Source organism: Gopherus flavomarginatus, chromosome 6 (genome assembly GCF_025201925.1).
Source record: "Gopherus flavomarginatus isolate rGopFla2 chromosome 6, rGopFla2.mat.asm, whole genome shotgun sequence".
Lineage (NCBI taxonomy): Eukaryota > Metazoa > Chordata > Testudines > Testudinidae > Gopherus > Gopherus flavomarginatus.
Window position 1 is genome coordinate 64,093,829 of NC_066622.1, and position 27,171 is coordinate 64,120,999.

General features: G+C 45.2%; 1 protein-coding gene across 4 annotated transcripts in view; it reads left to right on the forward strand.

Annotated features, from left to right (window-relative positions):
- LOC127054221 (nuclear factor 7, brain-like) overlaps positions 1-25,608 on the forward strand; it is a 34,372-nt gene extending 8,764 nt beyond the window's left edge. For 2 of the 4 annotated variants that reach the window (XM_050960246.1, XM_050960247.1), the window contains 5 exons: positions 8,901-9,369; positions 18,846-18,868; positions 19,476-19,588; positions 23,272-23,331; positions 23,964-25,608. In XM_050960246.1, coding sequence (XP_050816203.1) covers positions 8,944-9,369; positions 18,846-18,868; positions 19,476-19,588; positions 23,272-23,331; positions 23,964-24,520 — 1,179 coding nt within the window. In that variant the 5' untranslated portion in view covers positions 8,901-8,943 and the 3' untranslated portion in view covers positions 24,521-25,608. The remainder of the gene's footprint in view (positions 1-8,900; positions 9,370-18,845; positions 18,869-19,475; positions 19,589-23,271; positions 23,332-23,963) is intronic. The other 2 variants (XM_050960245.1, XM_050960244.1) reach the window with 2 other exon arrangements.
- The last annotated feature ends 1,563 nt before the right edge of the window (positions 25,609-27,171 follow it).

A 27,171-nucleotide genomic window follows, 5' to 3' on the forward strand; every position in this document is an offset into this window, starting at 1 on the left:
GCCTCACTCTTGGTAGCCGGATGCCTGTCTCCCACCAAGAGCCCCAGTGCAATCTACAGAACAAGGGCAGACAGACGTCCATATACCTATCATGCCTGCAGAGTCTAATCCAGAAGGTGTGCTCAGAGGCCTCCTACCCACTCGGGTCCCATTCAAAATCTGTCAGGAGGAAGAGCTTCTGCAGCTGCCTACCTTATAACTGTTAGCCTTGTGGTTACAACAAGCACTTAACCTGGGTCTCCCACATCCTGGCTCAATTCCCCCCTTCCTGCCTGCCTCGGGGGAAAAGGATTTGAACAGGTGGTCTCCCACCACTCACCAGCAGGCGTTCACCACTGAGCTCTGGGCTATTCTAATGCGAGTTCTCTCAGTCTCCCCTGTAGAAGCTGTTCCATTGTATAGAAATACTTCCATAGTCATTGGGCCTCAGCGTGAGTGTGAGAATAACTATAACCTGGTGCTTGGGGCACACACCTTACCAACATGGAAGAATGGGTTGCACTAATTGTCACACACACACACAGGTGATGGGCAGGGAGAGTGAAGGGCAGTGACAATGAAGGAGAGAAGTCAGTGTGACAGTGAGATTGGTAAGTGCTTTTCAAAGTCAGGTGTGATTCATGACATAGCTCACCCATTTTGTGCATTTGTTCATGAGAAGTGGAGTTATTTCAGTGCCTTAAAAAAATTGTTGAAGTGTTTCTTGTTCCTATTCTGATTATTAAATGACCATTCCCAGCACTGCTGAAGCCCTCACAGTGATGGGAGATCAAATATTTAAAAAAAATATTAAGTGATTTTTGTGGATTTTTTCCCCCATATTAATACTTTTTTTTTTTTTTGGTTCCATTTTGTTTTTCCTGGAGGGAGCAGACAGGACCAGGGTCATTCCCTGCTGACCAAACACCAATAGGAACAGATGTTGCATGGTAATATGATGAGAACACAGAAGGAAATAGGACCTATGCACACACTGTAAAAGATTATTATATTACACTAGAAAATACCCTGACTCTGGGTCACCAAATTCTCCTACAATGGGAAAATGACCTGCTGCAAAATCTGCTACCACGGGGCAAAGGGGCAATATTAATTGTAGAACAAAAACCAAACAACAAATGTTAAAAAACTAGGATGTACAGAGTCAAGGTGACATTTCTTATGCAACAAAATGTACAGCTTAACCCCTCTCCCCCATGTCTCCCAGTATCCTCAAAGCCTCACTTCCTCGCACAGCCCTACACACTTCCCCTCTTCCCCCATGGGACTTTACACTCTTCCCTACTCCTTATGGGCAGGCTTGGCAGAATTCAGTGTGTTTTTTATAATTTTGATTGATAACATTTGATGTTTATTTTTAAGCATTTTTCTCTATTTTTATTTGTTCAAATGTTCACAGTTGTGCAAAATTGTGGGTTTTAAACATGTTTTTCCAATTTTTATCTAGTGAAATGTTCACAGTTGCAGGAGAGTCTGTAAATAAGGAGTGGTCAGACAATAATTATTTAATGGCAGTAAACATTGAGATTCAAAAAAATTAAAGCTTTATAACCATTAAAGCACAAATTGTCAACATTGCATGACAAAATGCACAAAGTAAATATCCTTACATCAAACTGTAACTAGTTCTCAAGCAGCATTTTTCTTACTTTGCCTATCTGTAAATTCTGATGATTAACAATGTAAATATTTTTTTCATTGCGCTGTGTGTGTGTGTGTGCACGCGCGTGTGCAGTGAAATCAACAATTATTGACATTTACCAATAAAAATTTATCCTTCCAAGCTTGGATGGGGAGATTGAGTGCTGGGGGGAGTCCTTGTGGGGGCTGGGTGCAGGTGCTGAAGGGCAGTCCCTAAGTGGGGGACTGGGTGCATGGGGGTAGTCCCTGGATGCGGGACTGGATGCTGGAGGGGGCAGTCCCTCTCTGAAGGGCAGGCACATGTGGCAGCCCAGTTTGGGGGGGCGGGTCAGGATGCTGGAGGGACAGACCTAGGGGGTTGGGTGATGGGGGGGAATTCTCTGGCTGGGGGGGAGTCTCTGGGTGGGGGGGGGGCTGGGTGCATAAGGGGCACCATGCGATTATTCCATATCCTGACATTATTTGCACTCACAAGGGCATTTGCCTGTGTGCCCTGGTCCATCCCTGGGACAATCTGTTGGGCAGTGCTGTGAGGGAAATAGCACAATACACTGATATGGGGCCAGGTTGATGTGGGAGACTCTAGCTTATCCATTGGAAATGGCCCCAGACAGGCTGGTACAAGAGTCCTGGCTGGGATGAAACAGTTGTCTCAGCTGTCTATTCTGAGAAAAGTAAAGGAGACTGATAGATTCTGCATAGAACACTGGGATAAAAGCTTGCAAAAAAGATCCATATCCCAAACATGCATAGATATGGGAAGACCTGGGTCATCCTGTGGAACAGTTTGCCAGAGGATGTTGTGAAGGCCAAGACTATAACAGGGTTCAAAAAAGAACTAGATAAGTTCATGGAGGATAGGTCCATCAATGGCTACTAGCCAGGATGGGCAGGGATAGTGTCCCTAGCCTCTCTTTGCCAGAAACTCAGTATGGGCGATGGAATGGAGCACTTGATGATTGCCTGTTCTGTTCATTCCCTCTGAAGCACCTAGCATTGGCCTCTGTCGGAAGACAGGATACTGGGCTAGATGGACCTATAGTCTGACCCAGTATGGCCATTCTTATGTCCTTATCTTCTTATGACCTTGAAAGAGAAATCTTCCAAATCTCACCAGGTATCGAAACTTTGTGTGTGGAAGCAGTCTGTGCTGCAACAAACTCCACTGGCACCAACACTAAGACCAGCATCAGTACTGAAACCTACATCTGGATCACTGTTGGATCCAGAACCAACAGTGGTGCAGAGAAGTCTGCTGGTACCAATATTTTTTTATTGCCGTTACTAGGGCATACTTTCTCCCCGGCATTGAATAGGGAACCATACCCCTTACAGTCCCTACCCAGTACTGATGGAATGTGGAAGAACAGCTGAGGACTTGCTGAAGTTCATCACTAGCTGAATCTCAGAACAATTAGTGATTATCTCTGAGAGCTCATGGAGGACAGGTGAGGTACCAGAGGACTAATGAAGGGCAAACATAGTACCTATTTTTCAACAGGGGAACAGAGAGGACCTGGGAAAGTATAGACCAGTTAGCCTAACTTTGATACCTGGAAAAATATTGGAACAAATTATTAAACAATCAGTTGGTAAGCACCTAGTAGATAATAGGGTTATAAGGAAAAGCCAGGATGGATTTTGTCAAGAACAAATCATGCCAAACCAACCAAATTTCTTCCTTTGATAATGTTTCTGGCCTAGTTGATAGGGGTGATGCAGTAGACGTGATATAACTTGTTTTTAGGATGGCTTTTGACACAGTCCCACGTGATGTTCTCATAAGCAAACTAGAAAAATGTGGTTTAGATGAACTGACTATCTGGTGGGTGCAAAACTGTTTGAAAGACTGTACTCTATGAGTAGTTATCAATGGTTCGCTGTCAAACTGGGAGTGTGTATTTACGGGGATCGCTCGGAAGTCATTACTGGATCTGGGACTGTTCAGTATTTTCATGAATGACTTGGATAATTGAGTAGAGAATGTTCATATAAAAGCTGTAGATGACACCAAGCTGAGAGGGGTTGCAAGCACATTGAAGGATAGGATTAGAATTCAAAACAACCTTGACAAATTGGAGAATTGGTCTGAAATCAACAAGATTAAATTCAGTAAAGCAAGTGCAAAATACTTCACTTAGGAAGGAAAAATGAAATGTACAACTACAAAATGTGGAATAACTGGCTAGGTGGTAGTGCTGCTGAAAAGGATTTGTGGGTTATAGTGGATCACAAATTGAATGTGAATCAACAATGTGATACAGTTGCAAAAAAAGCTAATATCATTCTGGGGTGTATTAACAGAAGTATCACTTTGCCCAGCCCAGGTGAGGTCTCAGCTGGAGTACTGTGTCCAGTTCTGGCCACCACATTTTAAGAAAGATGTAGACAAATTGGGGGGGAGGCACAGGAGAGCAACAAAAATGATCAAAGGTTTAGAAAACATGACCTATGAGGAAAGGTTACAAAAACTGGGCATGTTTAGACTTAAAAAAACAAAACCGAGGGGGAAACTGATAGTCTTCAGCTATGTTAAGGGCTGTGATAAAGAGGACTGTGATCAGTTGTTCTCCATGTCCACTGAAGGTAGGCAAGAAGTAATGGGCTTAATCTGCAGCAAAGGAGATTTACTTCCTAACTCTCAGAGTAGTTAAACTCTGGAATAGACTTCCAAGGGATTCTGTGGAATCCCCATCACTGGAGGTTTTAAAAACAGGCTGGCGAAATCGGGTGGTCTACTTTTACTTCGTCCTGCCTCAGTGCAGGGGGATGTACTTGATGACTTCTCCAAGTCCTTTCCAGTCCTACATTTCAATGATTCTATGGTAACATTTTGGGTTTTTCCCCCCTTCTCCTTCCTCTCTTTCTCTACCCCTTTCTCTACCTCTCCTCCCACACCTATACTGGTATAAATACATTTACACCAGTATAACTGTGTCCACTCTAGGGGTTGTACTGCTATGACTATATCAGTTAAAAAAAAATCACACCTCCAACTGACATAGTTATGCTGGTATAGAAAGTGTGTGTCAGCCAGAATGTATCCTGTGTACATCACTGAACTATTTGAGCACCTCCAAGTCCTGCATTCAGTGGCATGACTGCCATGTGTATGTGTGGTATGTTTCTACTTTATCTCCTCCCTTTTCCAGAGAGATTTTTTTTTTTAAAGTAAATTGCTTCTCTGCTCTATATGGTTAACAGAGGCAAGTCAAAGCAGTGCAGCTGGCACATGGAGAAGTTTTTTTTTATTTTTTTATTATTACTCTTCTGGTTCTTAGAATAGCAGGAATTCATCCCACAGTCTTTGATGTACTGCCAAGAAAGCTCTGTCTCCTGCACTGATAAATTTTGTGCTTGCAGTAGGAAGTTTCATTAAGCCATCAGCTATTGAAACAAACAACCAATAAGCAACTACTAAGCAATTTGAGAAAACTCAGAAATCCAGAGTTAAAGTTACACAAAACTCACTAAATTATTATAGATGAGGGTTGAACTTGCAACACAAAGACACATTTGAATGCAAAGAATTGCACAATTAAAATGACCCCATACTGTTATCTCTATCCTTGTAGCTTCAGCCAGACTTGGGTGCGTGGAAGCAGTCTGTGCTGCAACAAACTCCACTGGCACCAACACTAAGACCAGCATCAGTACTGAAACCTACATCTGGATCACTGTTGGATCCAGAACCAACAGTGGTGCAGAGAAGTCTGCTGGTACCAAATATATTTCTTATTGGTACCAGCAGACTGGAGTGTAGCGGGGTCATCACCCCACTCCGGCCCTGAAAGGGTTAAAGGCCAGCCCTTGGAGAAGGCTGGGCTGAGAGCCAATAAGAGGCTGGGAAGCAGCCAATCAGGGCCAGGCTGGGCCCTATTAAAGAGCTGCTGGGCCAGATGGCAAACAGTCTTTCTCTAGCTTTAGAGAGAGTTTCTCTCCATCCTTGAAGTGAGAAGGACCTGGCTGCCTGGGAGCTCAGGGTACTGGAAGCACAGCAGTGCTGGGGAAGGGCAAGAGGAGCTGGGGAGCTCCAGCCTGGCAACTCCCCAGGCTGAGGCCTTGTTTAAGGCCCAAGCAGGTACTGGGGCTGCCAAGGTGCAGCCCAGGGATAGACAGAGGCAGTTAATCCAACCCCCTTGCCAATGGTGAGTGGCCATTACAGACTGTAGTTTGCCCCAGAGAAAGAGGGCTAGCTGACAACTGTCAGTAGCCACTGAGGCAAGGTGGGCATGGAGGGTGGGGGTTCCCCTGGGAGGGGAGACCCAGAGTGTGGGGACTGCTGTGGGCAGAATCCCAAGGTAAAGGGCACCGGGTTCTGGGAGGGACATGGGGCCAGAGGCAACCAAGACACCAGCCAGCAGGACATGCTCTCAGTGCTGGAAAAGAGCTAATTCCTGGACTAACCAGCAGGATGTACCATGCTGGTGGGTGCTTGACTTGCTACAGGGCATCTTGGAGTTAACACCCTGTGGAGATGCATGGGGCAGTTCACACCTTACAAACCTATGGTCTCAGGCTTTCTGCAGGCTCAGGCAGACATCATTGTATTAGTTATGATTGGTTCTTTGTTCTCCATACCATGATTAATGTCCCCTGTGGGACACTAAGAGCCTCTCAGTGTCAAATGGCAAAGTGCTCGCTGCTCTGTAAATATAACTGTTACCAGGGCTTACAAACCCACTACACCTCACCCATTGTTGCAGATATAGACTAACATGGCTGCTACTCGGAAACCTATACTTATCCACAAAGTAGCTTGTGAGGTACCATATGAAAAATGGTTATCCTTTGGTCAATGATATTAGTACTTGACACATGTACGGTTAGCTTGTAAAGAGTTAAGTATATGTGCTGGAAATATGTTCCTAAAATATATTCAGACCGAGCAATTTGAATAGAGTGGATAAACAGGTTTGTCTCAGACAAAGGCATGTGAATTTACCACTCTGCGTGAGTCAAGTTTGTAAGGCAGATACACTGAAAATACATTTGTATCTAAGCTAAACAAAGTGATCAAACCCACAGAAAGAGCTAATTAACAAGAGGACAAAAAGGGTACATGACTTCTGCTCCCTGAGGAATAAGTAGCAAGAGAGAAGAACTTTGTCTGTGGTTACTTTAAAAAAATGCATTTCAAAGGCTTTCTGAACTCTAAGCAAAGGGGAAAAGATATTGTGGATCCATCTCTGAAGGGACTTTGGCCTTGTCTACACTACAAAGTTGCAGCGCTGGTAAGGGGGTTACAGCGCTGCAACTTAGGATGTGTACACACCTGCTGGGCATTACCAGCGCTGCAACTCCCTGTTTGCAGCGCTGGCCGTACACCCGGTCGTGCCTCGGGTGTAGAGGATCCAGCGCTGGATCACCAGCGCTGGTCATCAGGTGTAGACACTCACCAGCGTTTTTTGTTGACCTCCGTGGAATAAGCAGGTATCCCAGCATACCTGAGGAAGCCTCTCTGGCAATCAAGCAAACTCCACTGCCCTCCAAGCAGGTCTCCTTCCCCGCGGTTTGCTCTGGCGTTCCCCGACCCCCCCTCCAAGCAGGTCTCCTTCCCCGCGGTGTGCTCTGGCGTTCCCCGACCCCCCCTCCAAGCAGGTCTCCTTCCCCGCAGTTTGCTCTGGCGTTCCCCGACCCCCCCTCCAAGCAGGTCTCCTTCCCCGCGGTGTGCTCTGGCGTTCCCCGACCCCCCCCTCCAAGCAGGTCTCCTTCCCCGCGGTTTGCTCTGGCGTTCCCCGACCCCCCCTCCAAGCAGGTATCCAGCCCCGCGGTGTGCTCTGGCATTCCCCGACCCCCCCCTCCAAGCAGGTCTCCTTCCCCGCGGTGTGCAACAGCGCTGCAGCGCGGCCACATCTAACACCACTTGCAGCGCTGGTTGCTGTAAGTGTGGCCACTCTGCAGCGTTGGCCCTATACAGCTGTACTAATACAGCTGTAACAACCAGCGCTGCAAAATTGTAGATGTAGACATACCCAAAGAGGCCAGTGCCCTTGCAATCCATGAAAAGCGGGTCCCCCAGGCATGAGGGCGGAGGACTCTGAGAACTGACTGTGAATAAGAAATTGTGTGAGACCAGGATTGTGATGTGTTCAGTTCAAGACACTGGAAAGTGGGTTTTCTTTGTAGCCATTTCCTGGTTCTGTTATCCTTGTTCACTGTGGCTTAAATCTCAGTTCCTTATGGTAAAATCAAAAACTAATTTATTAATAAACTCACCTCAGTGCCGTGTATTGAAGTAAAGTGTGGATCCTCAGCTAACCTAACTGGCTGGGTGTGCCCTGGCTCTTTGGAAGTGGTGGTCTTGATAATTTCTGTGAATATCCAGTGATAGGGGCTGAATACTGCAGAGGAACACTTTTCCAGGGGGTTCAGGAACTCTGGTTCAGGGAATGTTACCTGCGAGGCAGGGGTAAGACTGACAGAGTCTCAAGGAGTTTGCTGGTAAGGTGAACAGGCTGGTGTGTTAGGGAGCTGACACAGCTTAAGCTCCAGCAAAGCTCCCTCTTGCTGAGGCAGAGGGGTCACACAGTGACTTCTGTTCTGGGTGTCACACTCTTATTCTGATAATGCCTATTCATCTAGCTTTGGAAAGGCCCCCACCTTCCTAGCTCCAGGTCAAGCATTTCTAAGGCCACTGTGATCTCCACAGCCTTAGACAATCCTCATCAGTCTAGGTGATTGAATTCTAATATCCCTGTCTGCTGTTCTTTGAAATAAGGCAGAATAGATTCTTCTCTCTATAAATCCCTCACCTCGCTATGGACTATGAATCATTGACAGGCCCAGACTCTGTGGCCCAATGGGTGTGGTCAAGCCAGGGTAAAGCAGAACCACCGCCTGGTTGTAGCAGAATGATTGATTACTTGCAAGCAGTGTGGCTTTTAAGAAGTGAATAAATTCCTGATCCTCCACATGGTCTGGCCACAGTCTTAAAGAGCAGAAGCAAAAGAACAGAAATCACTCAGTCAAGTGTGAACTGAAGAAGGGCATCTAGAGGGAAAGTGCTGTTAGCTAGAGTAGTAGAGCAAGTCCAATATCAGAGCTAGCTCACTGGGGCTCTGAGTTGGAAGTACCTGGGAGTACAAATAGCTTACAGTACGTCTATCCCGTCCAAAGCCTGGCTGGAGTACTCATCTCCTCTGCCATCCTTTCTCCATCCTCACATTGCGTTTCCACACCTTCCCCCAGCCATTTAGTCTTCATTTTCCCTCTTTAGTTCTCACTGATTTTTTTCTCATTCTGTCTTCCCCATACAGACTAAAATAAGCAATCAGCAAAACACTGGCCAGTCCAGCAGCCATGGCCTCAAGAACTTCAGCAGGTAGGGTGCAAGATGAAGCTGTATGTCCTATCTGCCTGGAGTACCTGACGGAGCCTGTGACTCTAGACTGTGGGCACAACTTCTGCCTCGCCTGCATCACTAAGCACAGTGAGACATGTACAGAGGGGGACTATGACCCTTTGTGCTGCCCCAGCTGCAGAGCCCAGATCCGGAGACAGAATTTCCAGCTGAATTGGCAGCTGGCAAATAGAGTAGAGCAAGTTAAACACTTGCATGTTGAAGCAGAGAGAGAACAGAAAGTGAATCTATGCGCAAGACACAAGGAAGAGCTGAAGTGGTTCTGTGAGGATGACAGAGAAGCCATTTGTGTGATCTGCAGAGAGTCCAAGGAACACAGGGCTCACATGGTGGTTCCCATAGAGGATTCTGCCCAGGAGGACAAGGTAGGAAACAAACAAGCTTGTCTGATTTAACCTTTTAATAATACACTCTTCCCCCCAAGGAGGTGAAATTTCTCTGAGTATTTCTCAGAAACACCAGATTCTCCCAGTTTCACAGATTTCTTCTCCTTCAACCATAGTCCTGAATTACAGACTGACCTCTTTTCAGCACTGCCACCCTACACTGTCAGCACCCTGCAGTTAACTACGCTCAGCAATCCCTGGGGGTGAATGGGGGCACTTGTCCCCTAAAGATCATGATTGGTACATGGTGGTACCAGGCCATGAATGCAAGGAATGTGCCTGCTTCAGGCAGATAGGGCATTCAGATGAAAAAGAACAACAGTATCCAACATTCTCCTGTCTTGGGTGTGTACATGGGTGGTATATAATACCACAGACCCGGGGCTGGAGGAGCTCTTGTTCCACGCCGCGCACCCAGAGCTGTGGTGGGGTCACAGAGTTTTTCCAGTCTCGGGGGTGGAAAGAGTGAGCTGCGGGGGGCAGAGTTTGGGGGGGGAAAGTGGAGTGGGGGCAGAATGGGGGCGGGGCTGCGGGGGAAGCAGCAGAACAGGAGTGGGGCCATGAGTGGAATGAGGATGAGGCAGCGGGGAAGGGATGGAATGGGGTGGGGACATGGGGAGGGCCACAGGTGGAAGAGACGGAATGAGGGAGGGGCTCTGAGCTCAGAGCTCCAGCCAGGGCTGAGAGAGCTCTGCCACAGTCCCAGGCAGGACTGAGAGCTCGTCCCCAGCTGAGGCTGAGCTCTCAGCCCCTCTCCGTAGCCCCAGCCGAGCTTTTATCCCCCTGCCGGGGCCATGGAAGGGAGGGGCCAAGCTTTCAGTCCCCCTGCCTGCCCTGTCTGAGGACACGGAGGCTGAGAGCAGCTGGCAAGACTTTGGCTGGAAGAGGTGGGGCCTCCACTGGAAGAGATGGGACAGGGGGCTAGTCTCCCCAAGGGGAAGCTTCACCTGACGCCCATCGGCATGTAGATTAATATCAGAGACCTGTGGGAAGTGGCACAAGTAGAAAACACAGCAGGGAAGATGATCCATAAAAACACTTCTAACAGATAACTTGGGGATAAAGTTGCAAACTTATGGTCCTCTGCTATCTGTTAGGGGGTCATTGGTGCTAATGGCTTGCTGACTGGGGATCTTTGAAGTATAACTAGGCTTGGCAAATTCAATTTTTATTATTTTGTAATTTTAGTGTTTATTTTAAAGTATTTTTCTGTTATTGATTTAAATTTTCACAGTTGTGCAAAATTATGTTTTAAGAATTTTAAATTCTTTTATTAATTTCAATTTTCAACGTTTTGGGAATGATAGAGGGATCAAACAATGAAAGGTTAGACAAAAATTATTTAATGAGAGTCGACATGTAGATTCAAAAATGTAAAGCATTATAACCATTCAAATAAAAATTTTCAACATTATATGTCAAAAATATACAAAGTAATATGCTAAAATAAAATACATTCTCAAGCAGCATTTTTCTTACTTTGCCTATATCTAAATGTCAATTATTATTGATGGAAATATTTTTGTAGTTTGTGTGTGTACAGTGAAGTCAGTATTTACAAATACAAATCTAATCCTTCAAAACCTCTGTCTCAGCATTCAGGACAAAACTCCCTGTACTAAGAGTTAATGTGCCACACAATAACCACTGTGACAGACTCAGACCAGTGGGGAACAGGAGTCTGGTAGAGGGCAAATATACTGGTCACTGGATGAGTAGTTCTCTGTTCCCTGAGTGACCAGAGCAGAGGGTGCACTAGAGTAATCAGGAACCTGCTAGAACCAATTAAGACAGACAGGCTGATTAGATCACCTGCAGCCAATCAAAGCAGGCTAATCAGGGCACCTGGGTTTAAAAAGGAGCTTACTCCAGTCAGACGAGGAGGAGCCAGAGGAGAGGAAGTGCGTGTGAGGAGCTGGGAGCAAGAGGCACAAGGAGCTGCGAGTGAGAGGGTGTGCTGCTGGAGGACTAAGGAGTACAAGCGTTATCAGGCACCAGGAGGAAGGTCCTGTGGTGAGGATAAAGAAGGTGTTTGGAGGAGGCCATGGGGAAGTAGCCCAGGGAGTTGTAGCTGTCATGCAGCTGTTACAAAAGGCACTATAGACAGCTGCAATCCACAGGGCCCTGGGCTGGAACCCGGAGTAGAGGGCGGGCCCGGGTTTCCCCCAAACCTCCCAACTCCTGATCAGACACAGGAGGAGTTGATCCAGACTGTGGGGAAGATCACTGGGGTGAGCAAATTTGCCAATAAGCGCAGGACCCACCAAGGCAGAGGAAGAACTTTGTCACACCACACTCAGAAGGTTGTTAGTGAGAATGGATGGTTAACTCAGAGGCCTTGTCTATGCTTACAAGTTCATTCAGATTAAGATAGGTATGTAGGATGTGGATTTAAAGTGCAAGATCAGAATAACTCCATGTACAGACATACTTCTTCTAGGGTATGTCTACAGTATGGGAAACAGATAGTATAAAGTCAAGTGCACACGGCCACACTAAGCACAGTAATTTGGTGGTGTGTGTCCATGGGGGGAGGGAGAGCTCAGTGGTTTGAGCACTGGCCTGCTAAACCCAGGGTTGTGAGTTCAAACCTTGAGGGGGCCACTTAGGGATCTGAGGCAAAAATTGGTCCTGCTAGTGAAGGCAGGGGGCTGGACTCAATGACCTTTCAAGGTCCCTTCAAGTTCTAGAAGATTGGTATATCTCCAATTATTATTATTATGTACTGAGGCTAGTGTCGACTTCTGGAGCGTTGCACTGTGGGCGGCTATCCCATAGTTCCTGCAGTCTCCCTCGCCCATTGGAATTCTGGGTTGCGATCCCAGTGCCTGATGGGGCAAAAAAACATTGTCGCTGGTGGTTATGGGTACATCCTCCCCCTCCCTCCATGAAAGCAACGACAGACAACCGTTTCATGCCTTTTTTCCTGGGTGAACTGTGCAGACGCCATACCACAGCAAGCATGGAGCCCGGTCAGCTCAAGACAGCAGTCATGAGCATCGTAAACACCTCGTGCATTATCGTGCAGTCTATGCTGAACCAGGACCTGAAAAACCAGGCGAGGAGGAGGCGGCGACGGCAGTGCGGTGACAAGAGTGATGAGGACATGGACACGGACACAGAATTCTCTCAAACCACGGGCCCCGGTGCTTTGGAGATCATGCTGTTAATGGGGCAGGTTATAGCCGTGGAACACCAATTCTGGGCCCGGGAAACAAGCACAGACTGGTGGGATCACATAGTGTTGCAGGTCTGGGATGATTCCCAGTGGCTGCAAAACTTTCGCATGTATAAGGGCACTTTCATGGAACTTTGTGATTTGCTTTCCCCTACCCTGAAGTGCCAGAATACCAAGATGAGAGCAGCCCTCACAGTTGAGAAGCGAGTGGTGATAGCCCTGTGGAAGCTTGCAATGCCAGGCAGCTACTGGTCAGTTGGGAATCAATTTGGAGAGGGCAAATCTATTGTGGGGGCTGCTGTGATGCAAGTAGCCAAAGCAATCACTAAGCTGCTGCTACCAAAGGGAGTGACTCTGGGAAATGTGCAGGTCATAGTGGATGGCTTTGCTGCAATGAGATTCCCTAACTGTGGTGGGGTGATAGATGGAACCCATATCCCTACCTTAGCACCAGAGCAGTCAGTACATGAACCGCAAGGGGTACTTTTAAATGGTGCTGCAAGCACTGGTGGATCATAAGGGACGTTTCACCAACATCAACGTGGGATGGCCGGGAAGGGTTCATGATGCTCGCGTCTTCAGGAACACTAATCTGTTTAAATGTCTGCTGCAAGGGATTTACTTCCCAGACCAGAAAATAACAGTTGGGGGTGTTGAAATGCCTATAGTTATCCTTGGGGACCCAGCCCACCCCTTAATGCCATGGCTCATGAAGCCATACACAGGCAGCCTGGACAGTAGTCAGGAGCTGTTCAACTACAGGCTGAGCAAGTGCAGAATGGTGGTAGAATGTGCATTTGGACATTTAAAGGACGCTGGCACACGTTACTGACTTGCTCAGACATCAGCCAAACCAATATACCCATGGTTATTGCTGCTTGCTATGTGCTCCACAGTCTCTGTGAGAGTAAGGGGGAGATGTTTATGGTGGGATGGAAGGCTGAGGCAAATCGCCTGGTCACTGATTACGTGCAGCCAGACACCAGGGCGATTAGAAGAGCATACCAGGAAGTGCTGCACATCAGAGAAGCTTGGAAAACCAGTTTCATGACTGGCCAGGCTATGTGTGAAAGTTCCGTTTGTTTCTCCTTGATGAAAACCCGCCCCCTTGATTGACTCATTCTCTGTAAGCAACCCACCCTCCCCCTTTGACCACAGCTTGTTTTCAAAGGAAATAAAGTCACTATTGTTTAAAAATCATGTATTCTTTATTAATTGATTATAAAAAGAGGGAGAGAACTGACAAGGTAGCCCGGGTGGGGTTTGGGAGGAGGATAGGAGGGAAGGAAAAGGCCACTAAAAAAGTTCAAAATAATAGTCTTTTGCTTGGTCTGTCCACTGGGGTGGAGTGGGAGTGTGCACGGAGCCTCACCCCCCACGTTCTTACATGTCTGGGTGAGGAGGCTATGGAACTTGGGGAGGGTGGTTATACAGGGGCTGCAGCGGCACTCTGTGATCCTGCTGCCAATCCTGAAGCTCCACCAGACGCCAGAGCATGTCTGTTTGCTCCCGCAGCAGCCTCAGAGTTGCATCCTGCCTCCTCTGATCTTCTTGTCACCACCTCTCATCTCGAGCATCTCTCCTCTCCTCATGTTGGTCCCGTCTGTCCTCACGTTGGTCCCTCCTGTCCTCACGTTCACTGGCATCTTTCCAGTACTGTGATACCATGTCCTTCCACTCATTCAGATGAGCGCTTTCATTACAGGTCAATTCCATGATTTCAGAGAACATTTTGTGTCGCGTCCGTTTTTTTCGCCACCTTATCTGAGATAGTCTTCGGGATGGAGGAGGGAGGCTTGAAAAATTTGCAGCTGTGGGAGGGAGGGAAAAAAGGGAGAGAACTATTTAAAAAGATACATTTTACAGAACAATGCTTATACTCTTTTACGGTGAACAAGACTATTCACATTACATAGCACATGTGATTTCGGTACAAGGTCACATTTTGCATCTTAATATTGAGTGCCTGCGTCCTGGCATGACAATGCCTGGCAGCGTATGGTCCCGGTGTTTGCTGGCATTCAAGCAACATCCATTCTTTATCTCGCTGTGTTATCTTCGGGAGAGTAATATCATTCATGATAACCTGGGATATCTCCCGGAGGCCAATACCGTCGAATTGCGGCCACACTAACCCTAATTCGAAATGGCAATGTCGATTTCGGCGCCACTCCCCTTCTCGGGGAGGAGTACAGAAATTGATTTTAAAAACTCTTTATATCGAAGTAAAGGGCTTCGTTGTGTGGACGGGTGCAGGATTAATTCGATTTAACTCTGCTAAATTCGACATAAACTTGTAGTGTAGACCAGGCCCTAGAATAAGAGTGGAATAAGCTAAAACAGAAAAAGGCACTCTGATTCCAGAATAGGAATATCCACACAGGGTGCTATTTGAATATCTATTGCACTTTAAATTTACAGCCTACATAACTCCTGATTAACTTCCCCATATACACAAGCCCACGCAGTAAACACTTTTGAGGCTTCTTTGTGTTGTAAAAGCTGCCCAGAGTGGGTGTAAAGAAAAGGCCATGTGGCTCCAGAGAATGAGTTTTGGGCTATGTCTATACTACAGAGATTAGGCTGGCATAGCAATATCAGCATATCTATGCCAGCAAAGTCCCCTGGTGTAGGTGCAGCGTACAACAACAGAAGGAGTTTTTCTGCCAGGGTCAGAATGCCACTTCCCCAATACATTAGCTACATTGAGAGAAGCACTCTATCAGCACAGCTGTATCTACACTGGGGGCTTAGCTGTGTTCATTAGGGGTGTGTTTTTTTTTTTCATTCCCCAGCTGACAGTCTATGTGCGCACAACTTTTAAGTGAGACCAAACCTGAGACTCAGGCTTTCCTTATGTGGTTGGGATAAAAATACTGCGAGTTAAGCAATGGTTTACACTTAAAACTTATAACGGCATAGCTATGTCGGTCAGGGATGCGAAAAAACCCACAGCAGGGGTAACTTAACTATTTCACTCAGGTGGTGTCAGGAATAAAACAATGGGAACACAGCAGTTCTGTGTGATGAATCATAGAATATTAGGGTTTGAAGAGACCTCAGGAGGTTACCTAGTCCAATCCCCTGCTCAAAGCAGGACCAACACCAACTAAATCATCCCAGACAGGGCTTTGTCAAGCTGGGCTTTAAAAACCTCTAAGGATGGAGATTCCACCACCTCCCTAGGTAACTCATTCCAGTGCTTCACCACCCTCCTAGTGAAATAGTGTTTCCTAATATCCACCCTAGACCTCCCACACCGCAACATGAGACCATTGCTCCTTGTTCTGTCATCTGCCACCACTGAGAACAGCCGAGCTCCATCCTCTTTGGAACCCCCGTTCAGGCAGTTGAAGGCTGCTATCAAATCCCCCCACATTCTTCTCTTCTGCAAACTAAATAACCCCAATTCTCTCAGCCTCTCCTCATAAGTCATGTGCCCCAGCCCCCTAATAATTTTCATTGCCCTCTGCTGGACTCTCTCCAGTTTGTCCACATCCCTTCTGTAGTGGGAGGACTAAAACGGGACACAATACTCCAGGTGCCGAATAGAGGGGAATAATCACTTTCCTCGATCTGCTGGCAATGCTCCTTCTAATACAGCCCAATATTCCGTTGACCTTCTTGGCAACAAGGGCACACTGTTGACTCATATCCAGCGTCTCGTCCACTGTAATCCCCAGATCCTTTTCTGCAGCACTGCTGCTTAGCCAATCAGTCCCCAGCCTTAGCGTCACATAGGATTCTTCCTTCCTAAGTGCAGGACTCTACACTTGTCCTTGTTGAACCTCATCAGATTTCTTTTGGCCTAATCCTCCAATTTGTCTAGGGACCCTCTCCCTACCTCTCCCCGCATCTTAGTATCATCTGCGAACTTGCTGAGGGTGTAATTCATCCCATCATCCAGATCATTAAAGATGTTGAACAAAACCGGCCCCAGGACCGACTCCTGGGGCACTCCGCTTGATACCAGCTGCCAACTAGACATCGAGCCGTTGATCACTACCTGTTAAGCCTGACAATCTAGCCAGCTTTCTATTGACCTTATAGTCCATTCATCCAATCCATACTTCTTTAACTTGCTGGCAAGAATACTGTGGGAGACTGTATCAAAAGCTTTGCTAAAGTCATGCTATATCACATCCATTGCTTTCCCCGTATCCACAGACCCAGTTATCTCCTCATAGAAGGCAGTCAGGTTAGTCAGGCATAACTTGCCCTTGGTGAATCCATGTTGACTGTTCCTGATCACCTTCCCCTCCTCCAAGTGCTTCAGAATGGATTCCTTGAGGACCTGCTCCTTGATTTTTCCAGGGACTGAAGTGAGGCTGACTGGTCTGTAGTTCCCCGGGTTCTCTTTCTTCCCTTTTTAAAATATGGGCACCGTATTTGCCTTTTTCCAATCGTCTGGGACCTCTCCAGATCGCTACGAATTTTCAAAGATAATGGCCAATGGCTGTGCAATCACATCAGCCAACTCCCTCAGCACCCTTGGATACATTAGATCTAGACCATGGACTTGTGGAATGAAAGATTAATGCAAGTAAGTGTGCTCTATCTAAAATTATAGTTTATTAGTTTTAAGCACCGACATAAGCAATAGGTTTAGAACATCCAAATACTTTAAACCTAAAGTCTGGAATGGTATTGAGTAATTAATGGCAGATACACAGTGGCCAGTTGCTCACCTGTCGGGGAGTAAAAGTGTCAGGAAAATCGTCTCTCTTAGGATGGCTTCAGAGGGCTGTTCCAAAGTACACTCTATTATCTAAACTTTTTATAAGTAACTTCTACAAAACACATAGATCATAATGACCCCTAAGAGATCATTATTTTTCCTAACTTTCAATAAACTTCTAATATCAGCGGCACCCAGACTCAAGGTCTTCCATCCACTTATCTTCCTTCAGGCTCAATTATTTACTTTTTTCTCCTCTCCTTTGAGCTTGCCTCTAAAAAGCCTGTTTCAGATTAACCTTTAACTATGTGGTGTTCTATTTTATTAATTCATGGTGGCTGAATGCATATAATATGGTTCCAATTAGCTTGATCACATACTGGGTTACACCCCCTCCCTCCAATCCAGGGCAACAGCCCTAGCCAACATACATCTCCCATGTAGATACAGATATGCCAACAAAAAAGTGCTTCTGTCGGCGTAGCTCATGTTGTTCAGGGAGGTGGTATTCATATATTGGTGGGAAAACTGCTTCTATCATTGTATGCTGAGTCTACAAGAGGGGGCTATTCCGGGATAGACTCTGTAGTATAGACATAGCTAAAGTTTGGCTGACTCTCAGGTGAGAGCTGAAAGAGAGAAAGGCAAGGGAACTGCTGATGGAGGCAGAGCAGAGTTGTCTTTCTTTCTAAAGGGATGTGTCTGTGCGCATTCTGTGGGCTTGTCTGCACCTGAAAAGTTACATTGGCATAGCTTCGTCTCTCAGGGGTGTGAAAAATCCACAACTGACTTAACCCCTGGTGTAGACAGAGCAAGATAGATGTAAGAATTCTTCCATCAACCTACTGCCACCTCTCAGGAAGGTGGATTAACAACAGTGACAGGAGAAAGCCTTTCATCACTGTAGTAAATGTCTACACTGAAGCACTATGTCAATGCAGCTGCAGAGCTGCAGCTGTGCCACTGTAGTATTTTAAGTGTAGATATAGCCTGTCACCACCTGTGCTTGAAGAAACAGGGCTTGTGTACATTTGGTAAATAAATAACATCCCAAAAATACCTGGCTCCACATCACCTGTTTCTGCTCCAAATGTGAAACAGACCTGTGAGGCCCCCCCAAATCTGCTGTAGCCCGGAGTCAATGATACTCTTTTTCCATGGATAAAATCACCAAATAGAAAAGGCAATGAGCGGTTATGTTGAAGATCTACCCTTCTACCAGACTTCATTATTAATTCAACCAATGATCCTCAAACAAATATATATGTTAAGGTGAAGTCATGGTTGATATTACAAATTTCTCGATTAAGAGTAAAAATCCTTCAAAAACATTGTAAGAAAGAAGCAAACAAAAACATTAAACAACCAGAAATACAGTGTTAAATGTGAAGAAGCTACTCAGAGTCTGGAAAGTCATAGCAAACACAAACGACTTTAACTCTGCACTTTTCATAATGTCTTGAGAGACTCGGAGCACTGTATCCATCCATAACAAAACTTCACCATAACAATAACCACAAAGATTTGATTTTAAGAACTAAATTTTTGCTAACTACAGCATATACATTGAGCTTCCCTCTCTCTTTCTTTCTCCTCTAGGAGGACAGCAGCGTCTTGAGCAGGTAGGTGTCATCTCCTTAAATGTCAGTAGGATGGGAAGGGTTATTAACATGAAATATTTTCCCAGTAAAGTCCATCCTTGGAGGACTGTCTTCCTTGGGAGTCCAGGGATGGAATATGGGCTTTTCACCTATAGGCCACTGGATCCTGCCCAACTCAGCAGGGATCCAGAATGTTTAGAGAATTGTGAAGTATACTAGGGAGCAGAGCTGGGGGGTCTTACTCCAGTTCCCGGTGGGCAGGTGTCCACAGAAAAAAAGAGCACCAGAAATATGATAACAGAGAGTGAGAGATTTTTAAGGATGAAAGGGGGAGATAGGCACCAAATTGTCTTTGCTGCCTTTGAAGAGGTCCTCTCATATTATTCGGAAAAACACAAAGCTCGAAAGTAAATTGGCTTTGGAGATTAATTTTTTTTCTTATCCCTAGAGCTGGATTCTCATGGGTAAGGTTGAGGTATCATGATGGGACACCATGGGGGAAGCCTACACTGCAATTGCCTGAGCTATACTTGCTCTAAGGCTAGTGTAAACCAAGTAATTCATTCCCTAGGCTCCTTAGGCCAATAACTTTCTCTGTCATGAATAACAGTCTTATTATTTTCTCTAGGCATGTGGAGGCGAAGCTCCAGCACCAAGTGGAGATTTCTCCTGAACTGTCTGAGAGCCTCAATACTTATAACCAAAGTGATGCTCTAATGGAGACTCAGGGGGAATTCAAAGGTACCGAGAAGGGGAGCTAGAAGGATTCAGTGGGACTACTCATTTCCTTAAAGTTAGGCACATGCACAAGTTAGCAAGATCTTCTCTTTAGAAATTATGCTGGAAATTTTGGACCTTAGCCTCTCTGTGTCAAATCTTGAAACCTTGGAATCTTGATTCCCACATCTTAAAATCAGTGATGATAATATCATGAAAGTAGCACAGTAGTACAGATTGTGCAGCTAATGGAGATTTAGTGCGCGTTAAGGGTTTGCATTTTGCGTGTCAGCCATTTCAATGTGTACTAACTCTGTGTAGAGAAGCCCTTAAAGAATGTTGGTTATTATGTCATGAGCTTAAAAGAAAACAGAAGATCCATTTAAGAGGGCAAGTGAAAGCAACAAGTTAAAGAAAAGAACATATAACAAATGGGATGTCGGAAGGAACTGACATTTGATAAGGGAAGCTACAAATATTCATGAAAAATCTATGACAATAATGACAATCCGAAGGATTTAAAGAAAAATAAAGTAGAAACAAATGAGATAATAACAATGGTGTAAATCTATAATCAAATGGATATGGTGAAATACTTCATGATAAGTACTGGAACAGGTTACCTAGGGAGTTTGTGGAATTCCCATCACTGGAGGTTTTTAAGAACGTTTTAGACAAACACTTGTCAGGGATAGGCTAGGTATTGATTAATTTTTCCTCAGCACAATATGACTTCTTGAGGTCCCTTCCTGACTTACATTTCTATGATTCTATGAAACAGACAAGGAAGATGTATTCAGTAAATACTTCTGTTCTTTATTTGGAAAGAAGCTGGATGATATATTCACAGTATTTAATGGTGATTCTAACAGGTTAGAATCTAATGGTGGGGTCTAAATTAGCTGTTACCACACAAGAAAGAGATCTTGGAGGTATTGTGGATAGTTCCCTGAAAACATCCACTCAATGTGCAGCAGCAGTCAAAAAGGGGAACAGAATGTTGGGAATCATTAAGAAAGAAAAAGATAAGACAGAAAATATCATATTGCCTCTATATAAATCCATGGTACACCCACATCGTGAATACTGCATGCAGATGTGGTTGCCCCGTCTCAAAAAAGTTATACTGGAATTGGAAAAGGTTCAGAAAAGGGCAAGAAAAATTATTAGGGTCATGGAAGGGCTTCCATATGTGGAGAGATTAATAAGACTGGGAATTTTCAGCTTGGAAAAGAGATGACTAAGGGGGAATATGACTGAGGTCTATAAAATCATGACTGGTGTGGAGAAAGTAAATAAGGAAGTGTTGTTTACTCCTTCTCATAGCACAAGAACTAGGAGTCACCAAATGAAATTAATAGGTAGAAGGTTTAAAGCAAACAAAAGGAAGTATTTCTTCACACAACGCACAGTCAGCCTCTGTGGAACTCTTTGCCAGAGGATGTTGTGAAGGCCAAAACTATAACAGGGTTCACAAAATAACTAGATAAATTCATGGAGGATAGGTCTATCAAAGGCTATTAGCCAGGATGGGCAGGGATTGTGTTCCTAACCTCTGTTTGCCAAAAGCTGGGAATGGACCACAGGGGATGGATCGCTTGATAATTGCCTGTTCTGTTCATTCCCTGAAGCACCTGGGATTGGCCATTGTCAGAAGACAGGAAATTGGGTTAGATGGAACTTTGGTATGACCCAGTATGGCCGTTCTTTTTTTATGTTCTGGATTCTCTTTCCTTTCTGGCTACTCACAGTCAGGGTAGTTAACACTTGTCTGTCTCCCATTATCCTGGTGTCTGAGCCCCTCACATTTCAGTGTATGTATCCTCACAGCACACCTGTGAGATAGGGAAATACTATTATCTCCTTCTGTATAGATGGGGAACTGAGACACAGAGTGACTAAGGGTATGGCTACACCACAAACTACGGTGGAACTGTAGCATGGACAGGTATACCTGTGCTAGCTCCAGGGCATGTCTACATGCTGTAGCAATGCACAGAAGAGGGCTGATTTCTAAAACGCACCAATGCTCTGTTGTGCACTAATTGGTCCATGCAGACCCTGCTGGTGCACACTAAATGTTTCCTAGAGCACTCTAACGTAATGCAGTTTGAAACAATAGTTCACTAAAGCACACTAGGGAACGTTTAGTGTGCACCAGCAGGGTCTGCACACACCACTTATTGTGCAACACACATTAGTACACTTTAGAAATTATGCTCCTGTAGTGTGCATTGCTGCACCATGTACCTTTAATCTGCCAAGCGCAGGTAACAGTAGCTGTGAAAACACAGCACCATGGACCAGCAAACTGAGTACATAACTAGGGCCCCCCAGCAGGCTTGTACTGGGTGGGGAGCCCATGCTGAAGTCCATGCGACCACATCTTAATTACTCTTGTTGTCCATGTTAGCTAGCCTACCCATATTACAGTTATACCTTAGCTTGCAGTGCACATGTACCCACAGCGTTCCAAGACTACACAGGAAGTCTAGGGTGAAGCAGAGAACTAAACCTAGATCTCCCAAGTCCATGGCTCATGCCCCAACCACTGGACCATGCTTCCCCTCACCAAAGCTGTCTCCATTTTTGCTCCAGAGTCTCTCTGTGTATTTTGTCCCTATCTGCTCCTCTCTGTCTGTAACGTGCCTTGCTTCACTTCTGCTATATTAACAAATAACTAACAATAAAACAAAATAAGACATAACTGTAAAATAATTAGGGCTGTCAATCACAGTTAACACAACTCAAAACAAATTAATCCCTTAACTCGATTAAAAAAAATAATTGTGATTAATCGCTTTTATTCGCAGTGTTAAACAATAATAGAATACCACTTTAAATTTTATAAATATTTTTGGATGTTTTCTACATTTTCAAATATATTGATTTCAATTACAACACAGAATACAAGCTGTACAGTGCTCACTTTATATTATTATTTGCACTGTAAAAAGATAAAAGAAATAGTATTTTTCAATTCACCATAAAGAGATTGCACTACAGTACTTGTATGAGGTGAATTGAAAACAACTGTTTCTCTTGTTTCGTTTTTTACAATGCAAATATTTAATCAAAAATAATAATATAAAGTGAGCACTGTACACTATGTATTCTGTGTTGTAACTGAAAACAATATATTTGAAAATGTAGAAAACATCCAAAAATATTTAAATAAATGATATTCTATTATTATTTAACAGTGCAATTAAAACTGAGATTAATCGCAATTATTTTTTTTAATCTCACAATTGCGATTAATTTTTTTAATCACTTGACAGCCCTAAAAATAATCCAATGTTCTTCCTCAGTGGAACAATTTAACATGGGGCTGGGGTGGGTTCTCCATCAGCAGAAGAGAGAATGCTACAGTCCAGCCACAAGTTATTGAAACCCAAGTGGGAATAACTGGGTGATGTTCTCTAGGCTGAGTTCTGCAGATGGTCAGACGACATCATCCTAATGGGCCCCTCTGGCATTTTAAATCTATGGGATGCTAGAACGAATGGGGAACTAGAAATGAAAAATTGTTTAATTTTAATCCGGCCTCACTAGAAAAAATTGTCTTTATTCATTTCTCAATCTCTGTCTGTTTCTTTCTATGCTCCTATCTATGGGCCTCCAAAAGACAAGTTTGTTAATAGAGGGGATATAATTACAAATGTATCAACATAATATCTGATTTCTGCCAATATTTTTTTTTCCAGACAATCTGACAACTGAATTAGAGAAAAAAATATTTCAATCTATGGGACCAGATGAGAAAGGTAAAATTAAATTTTAAGGCAATCATCAGTTAAATTCCCACAGTAACAGACTCAGCTAGCACTCAAACAACCTTAATTCTGTCCCTCTGCTTCTGACAGAGCATTGGGGTAAATGAGCACAGTCTTGCTTCTCAAGGTCTGCTACATCCTTCAGTCCCCTTTCTGGACTCTCCCCTGCTCTCTCTCTTTACCTTAGGATTGGAAGAGAAGCTTGGGGTCACTGCTTTCCGGAGTGGGGAAAGGATCTTTCCCCTGTGCCACTTCCTCGGCTGTTTTCCCTGCCCCATGTATTGCTGGTGGCTTCACTGAATGTTGTAGGCAACTCCAGCTCTGCTACCTCTCAGCTCTGTCTCTGCAGCTAGGAGTGTGGCAGCCCCATAGGGGGAACAAGGAGCAGCTTGAAGGGATCTGCACTCATAACAGCAGCTACAACAGTACCCCTATTGATTGTGGGATGGAAACTGCAGTGAGATCCCTGCCCAGCCAACCAGGGAGGCAGCTCCCTGTAACAGAAGCAGAAAATCAGGCAGTGTTCCAGTTGGAACAGAGCTGCTAGGGAGTGTGAGAAATGGCCCCCAGCCTCCCCCAGGGCTGAGCTCTGCCTCTAACGCTCTGATTCTCTCTCTCCTCAGTGAATGTGACTCTGGATCCAGACACGGCTCATCCCCGACTCGTCCTCTCTGAGGATCAGAAAAGCGTGAGATGGGGATTCACACGGCAGAATCTGCCCAACAATCTGGAGAGATTTGACAATGATCCCTTTGTGCTGGGTTGTGAGGGATTCACCTCGGGGAGACATTGTTGGGAGGTGGAGGTGGGGGAAGCAAGAAGCTGGGTTTTGGGGGTTGCCAGAGAGTCTGTGAGCAGGAAGGGAAGGATCAGTGTTAGCCCTGAGCAGGGCTTCTGGGCTTTGCGGCGGAGCGGGGCAGGGTGGTTGGTGGCTTACACTTCCCCTGAGGGGACCCACCTCCCTTTTGCTGATAAACCCAGGAGGATCCGGGTGTCTCTGGACTACGAACAGGGGCAGGTGACATTTTTTGATGTTGATAATGAGGCCCTGATCTTCACTTTCCCACCGGCCTCTTTCTCTGGGGACAAAATCCGCCCTTTTTTCTCAGTTGGAGAAAGAGGAATATACACATCTTTCTCATACCTGTGTGGGCCATCCCATATCACAGTGTGTCCCTGAGACATGAGGGAAAATATCCCAGTGACTCTCGAGAACGTCACGAGGTGGAGGACTCTAGCAGTCTTCGGTGGCAGAAAATGAGAGAGGTGGAGTCCAGGGAGAGAAGGTGCTATGGGGAGTGTGAAGGTGGAGTGTGGAGAGGGGCAAACCTATAGAGAAGATGTTTGGGAGTGGAGAGGTGAAACTGGCTAAGGAGATAGGAGGGGAGGGTCAGTTACCCAGCAGAACAAAATACACAAACCTTAACATGCATTGGAGAAGGGGAAACCAATATGGAATAAATGTAATTCTCTTGCAAAAAAGAATGAAAAATATTTTAAGGAAGAAATTAGGAAAGAAAATCCTTCTTTGAGCCAATTTAATCTTTACTGTACTTTGCTTTGTTTGTATCATTTCAACAGATCTTAATGTCAAAATAAGTTCTGGCAGTTCAGTTAACACTCTGCCTTTTAGTACCTGGCATGTCTGGCTCTGTCTGTCACCCATCCCCATTCAGCATGGTGCTTTGTCCACCTCTAGCAGTAGCGGGAGAGATTGTTGATCCTGCTACAGCCTTAGCTAACAGAGCTGGGTCTCATAGCACAGGCAGTGGTGGCTCATGCTTTAAGATCCAGAGAGCACTACTTCCAGCTGACAATAACTTCCCCCCCACCCCTGCAAGGCATGGCATAATATAAACATAGTGGGCCAAATTCAGCCATTGTGATCAACCTCTTCAGCATCATTGCTGCTGGCAATTGGAGACACTGGGAAGGGAATTTGAATCAAGATTTAAAAAAAAAAATACAAAAATTCTGGTTTGCTGCAGAGCACGTCTTTTGTGACCAGTATGAGAAAAAGAAGCATGTTCACTGTGTCCAAATGAACTTGAACCTCAAATAAAAACAGACATTTGAAAGTCCTGGTGTCCTATTTGTGATCTCAGGAAATGTCATCATGAGAAATACAGGAGAGACGCTATGTTCTGTGGTAAGGAATCCAGAAGCGAGACTGAGATACCAGACATTATTTTGGAGGTACAGCGAAACCCCGCTATAACGCGATGTTTGGGGTCCAAAAAATTCCATCGCGATAAATGCGAGGTCGCTGTATAGCAGGGTTTCAAGCTGGTCAGTTTAAGTCAGTGGTCCCCAACGCTGTGCATTGATGTGCACCGCCTAGTGCTTAGTGCCCGTAGTGCCCAGCAGGTAAGAGAAGCCACGGCCCTTCGCCTGCCAGAGACAGAGAACTCCGAGGCCGCGGGCGCCCATGCTCTCTGTCCCCGGCAGGCACGGGGCCGTGGCTCCTCTCGAAGCCGGAGAGAAGCCGCGGCCCTGCACCTGCCCGGGACAGAGAGCACCGGCGCTCGCAGCCTGGGAGTTCTCTGTGCCTGGCAGGCGTAGGGCCGCAGCTTCTCCCCTGCTGGGCACTAGGCGGGGGCCATCATCAATGTCCCAGCAGGTGCCATGGCGTTGGGGACCACTGGTATTAGGCCTTAAACGGGAGCCAACTTATAATCACATTATATGCGATTTCGCGTTATGGCGGGGTGCGTTATTGCGAGGTTTGACTGTAATTACAATTCACAGGAGAATATTTCACTTGTCTGGGATAAAATTCACCTTGATCACTGAGTGGAAGGCTCTGGTAACATACGAGGTCTGACAGCCAGGATTCTGCCTATAGAAAAAGACAGCATACAGAGATGGGATCTGCCTGGGTTAGCGTGGCCTCATAGAAAAGTCCTTCAGAGAACACGTTAATGTCGATGCACTCTATTACATCTGAAAGTAAAGACACAGTCATGAGTCAGATCAGTGGAGACTCTTTTCGTACCAGACAGTCCCAATGTAATCAGAGATAGCTGTGAAACAATAGAACAGATTCAGTCATGGTGGCATGCCCCCATCAAAGTATTTTGTTTTTCTGCTGAAATAGTTCCATTTTGGGACATTTGTTTGATGAAAAAATAAAAAAAAGTCATGGAAAGCAGACACTTTTTAGGTAAAATTTTTGTTTAATTGAAACCCAAATTTTATCAAAAATCAGTTTTTATACAAAAATTTCAACCAGCCTTACTCATAGGGCCATCCCATGAACCTTTCCATAGGTTATCTAGGCCTGCCAAGCATTTCCATTTCTTTTCATAGCTCACAATGGGCTGGCATGTTCTCAGTGGTGATCCATTGGTGGTTTGTCAGTCTTCTATGTCCAATGTGGCAAAATGAGATTTTCAAAGCCTCCAGTCCTAATGGCTTTGGACACCCAAATCAGCAAGAATCTCACTGCTTCTGTAACTCATGTAAAGGAAGCAAACCACAGAAATGTAGCCACAACCTTCACTCCAAACTATTTTTTTTATTATTATTATTTTGGTCTGTGGTTAATTAAGTATGGAAGGTGGAATTTCAACAATACCTAAGTGAGTTCAGTGCATACGTCCCATTCAAAGTCAATGGGATTTGTACCCCTAACTCCCTTAGGTACTTTTGAAAATTGCAGTCGTTAGTTGGGAGCTTCATTTTGAGAATAAGGATCCTGAAGCCTCTTAAGAACATGCTGGTTTTTGGGTATGTGAGTTATCTCTTTGAGTTCAAATTTATGCAACGGAGAAAGGGTTTGCGGGGGGGAAATTGAATGGTCACTTTAAAAAAAATGAGAATTTGCATCTG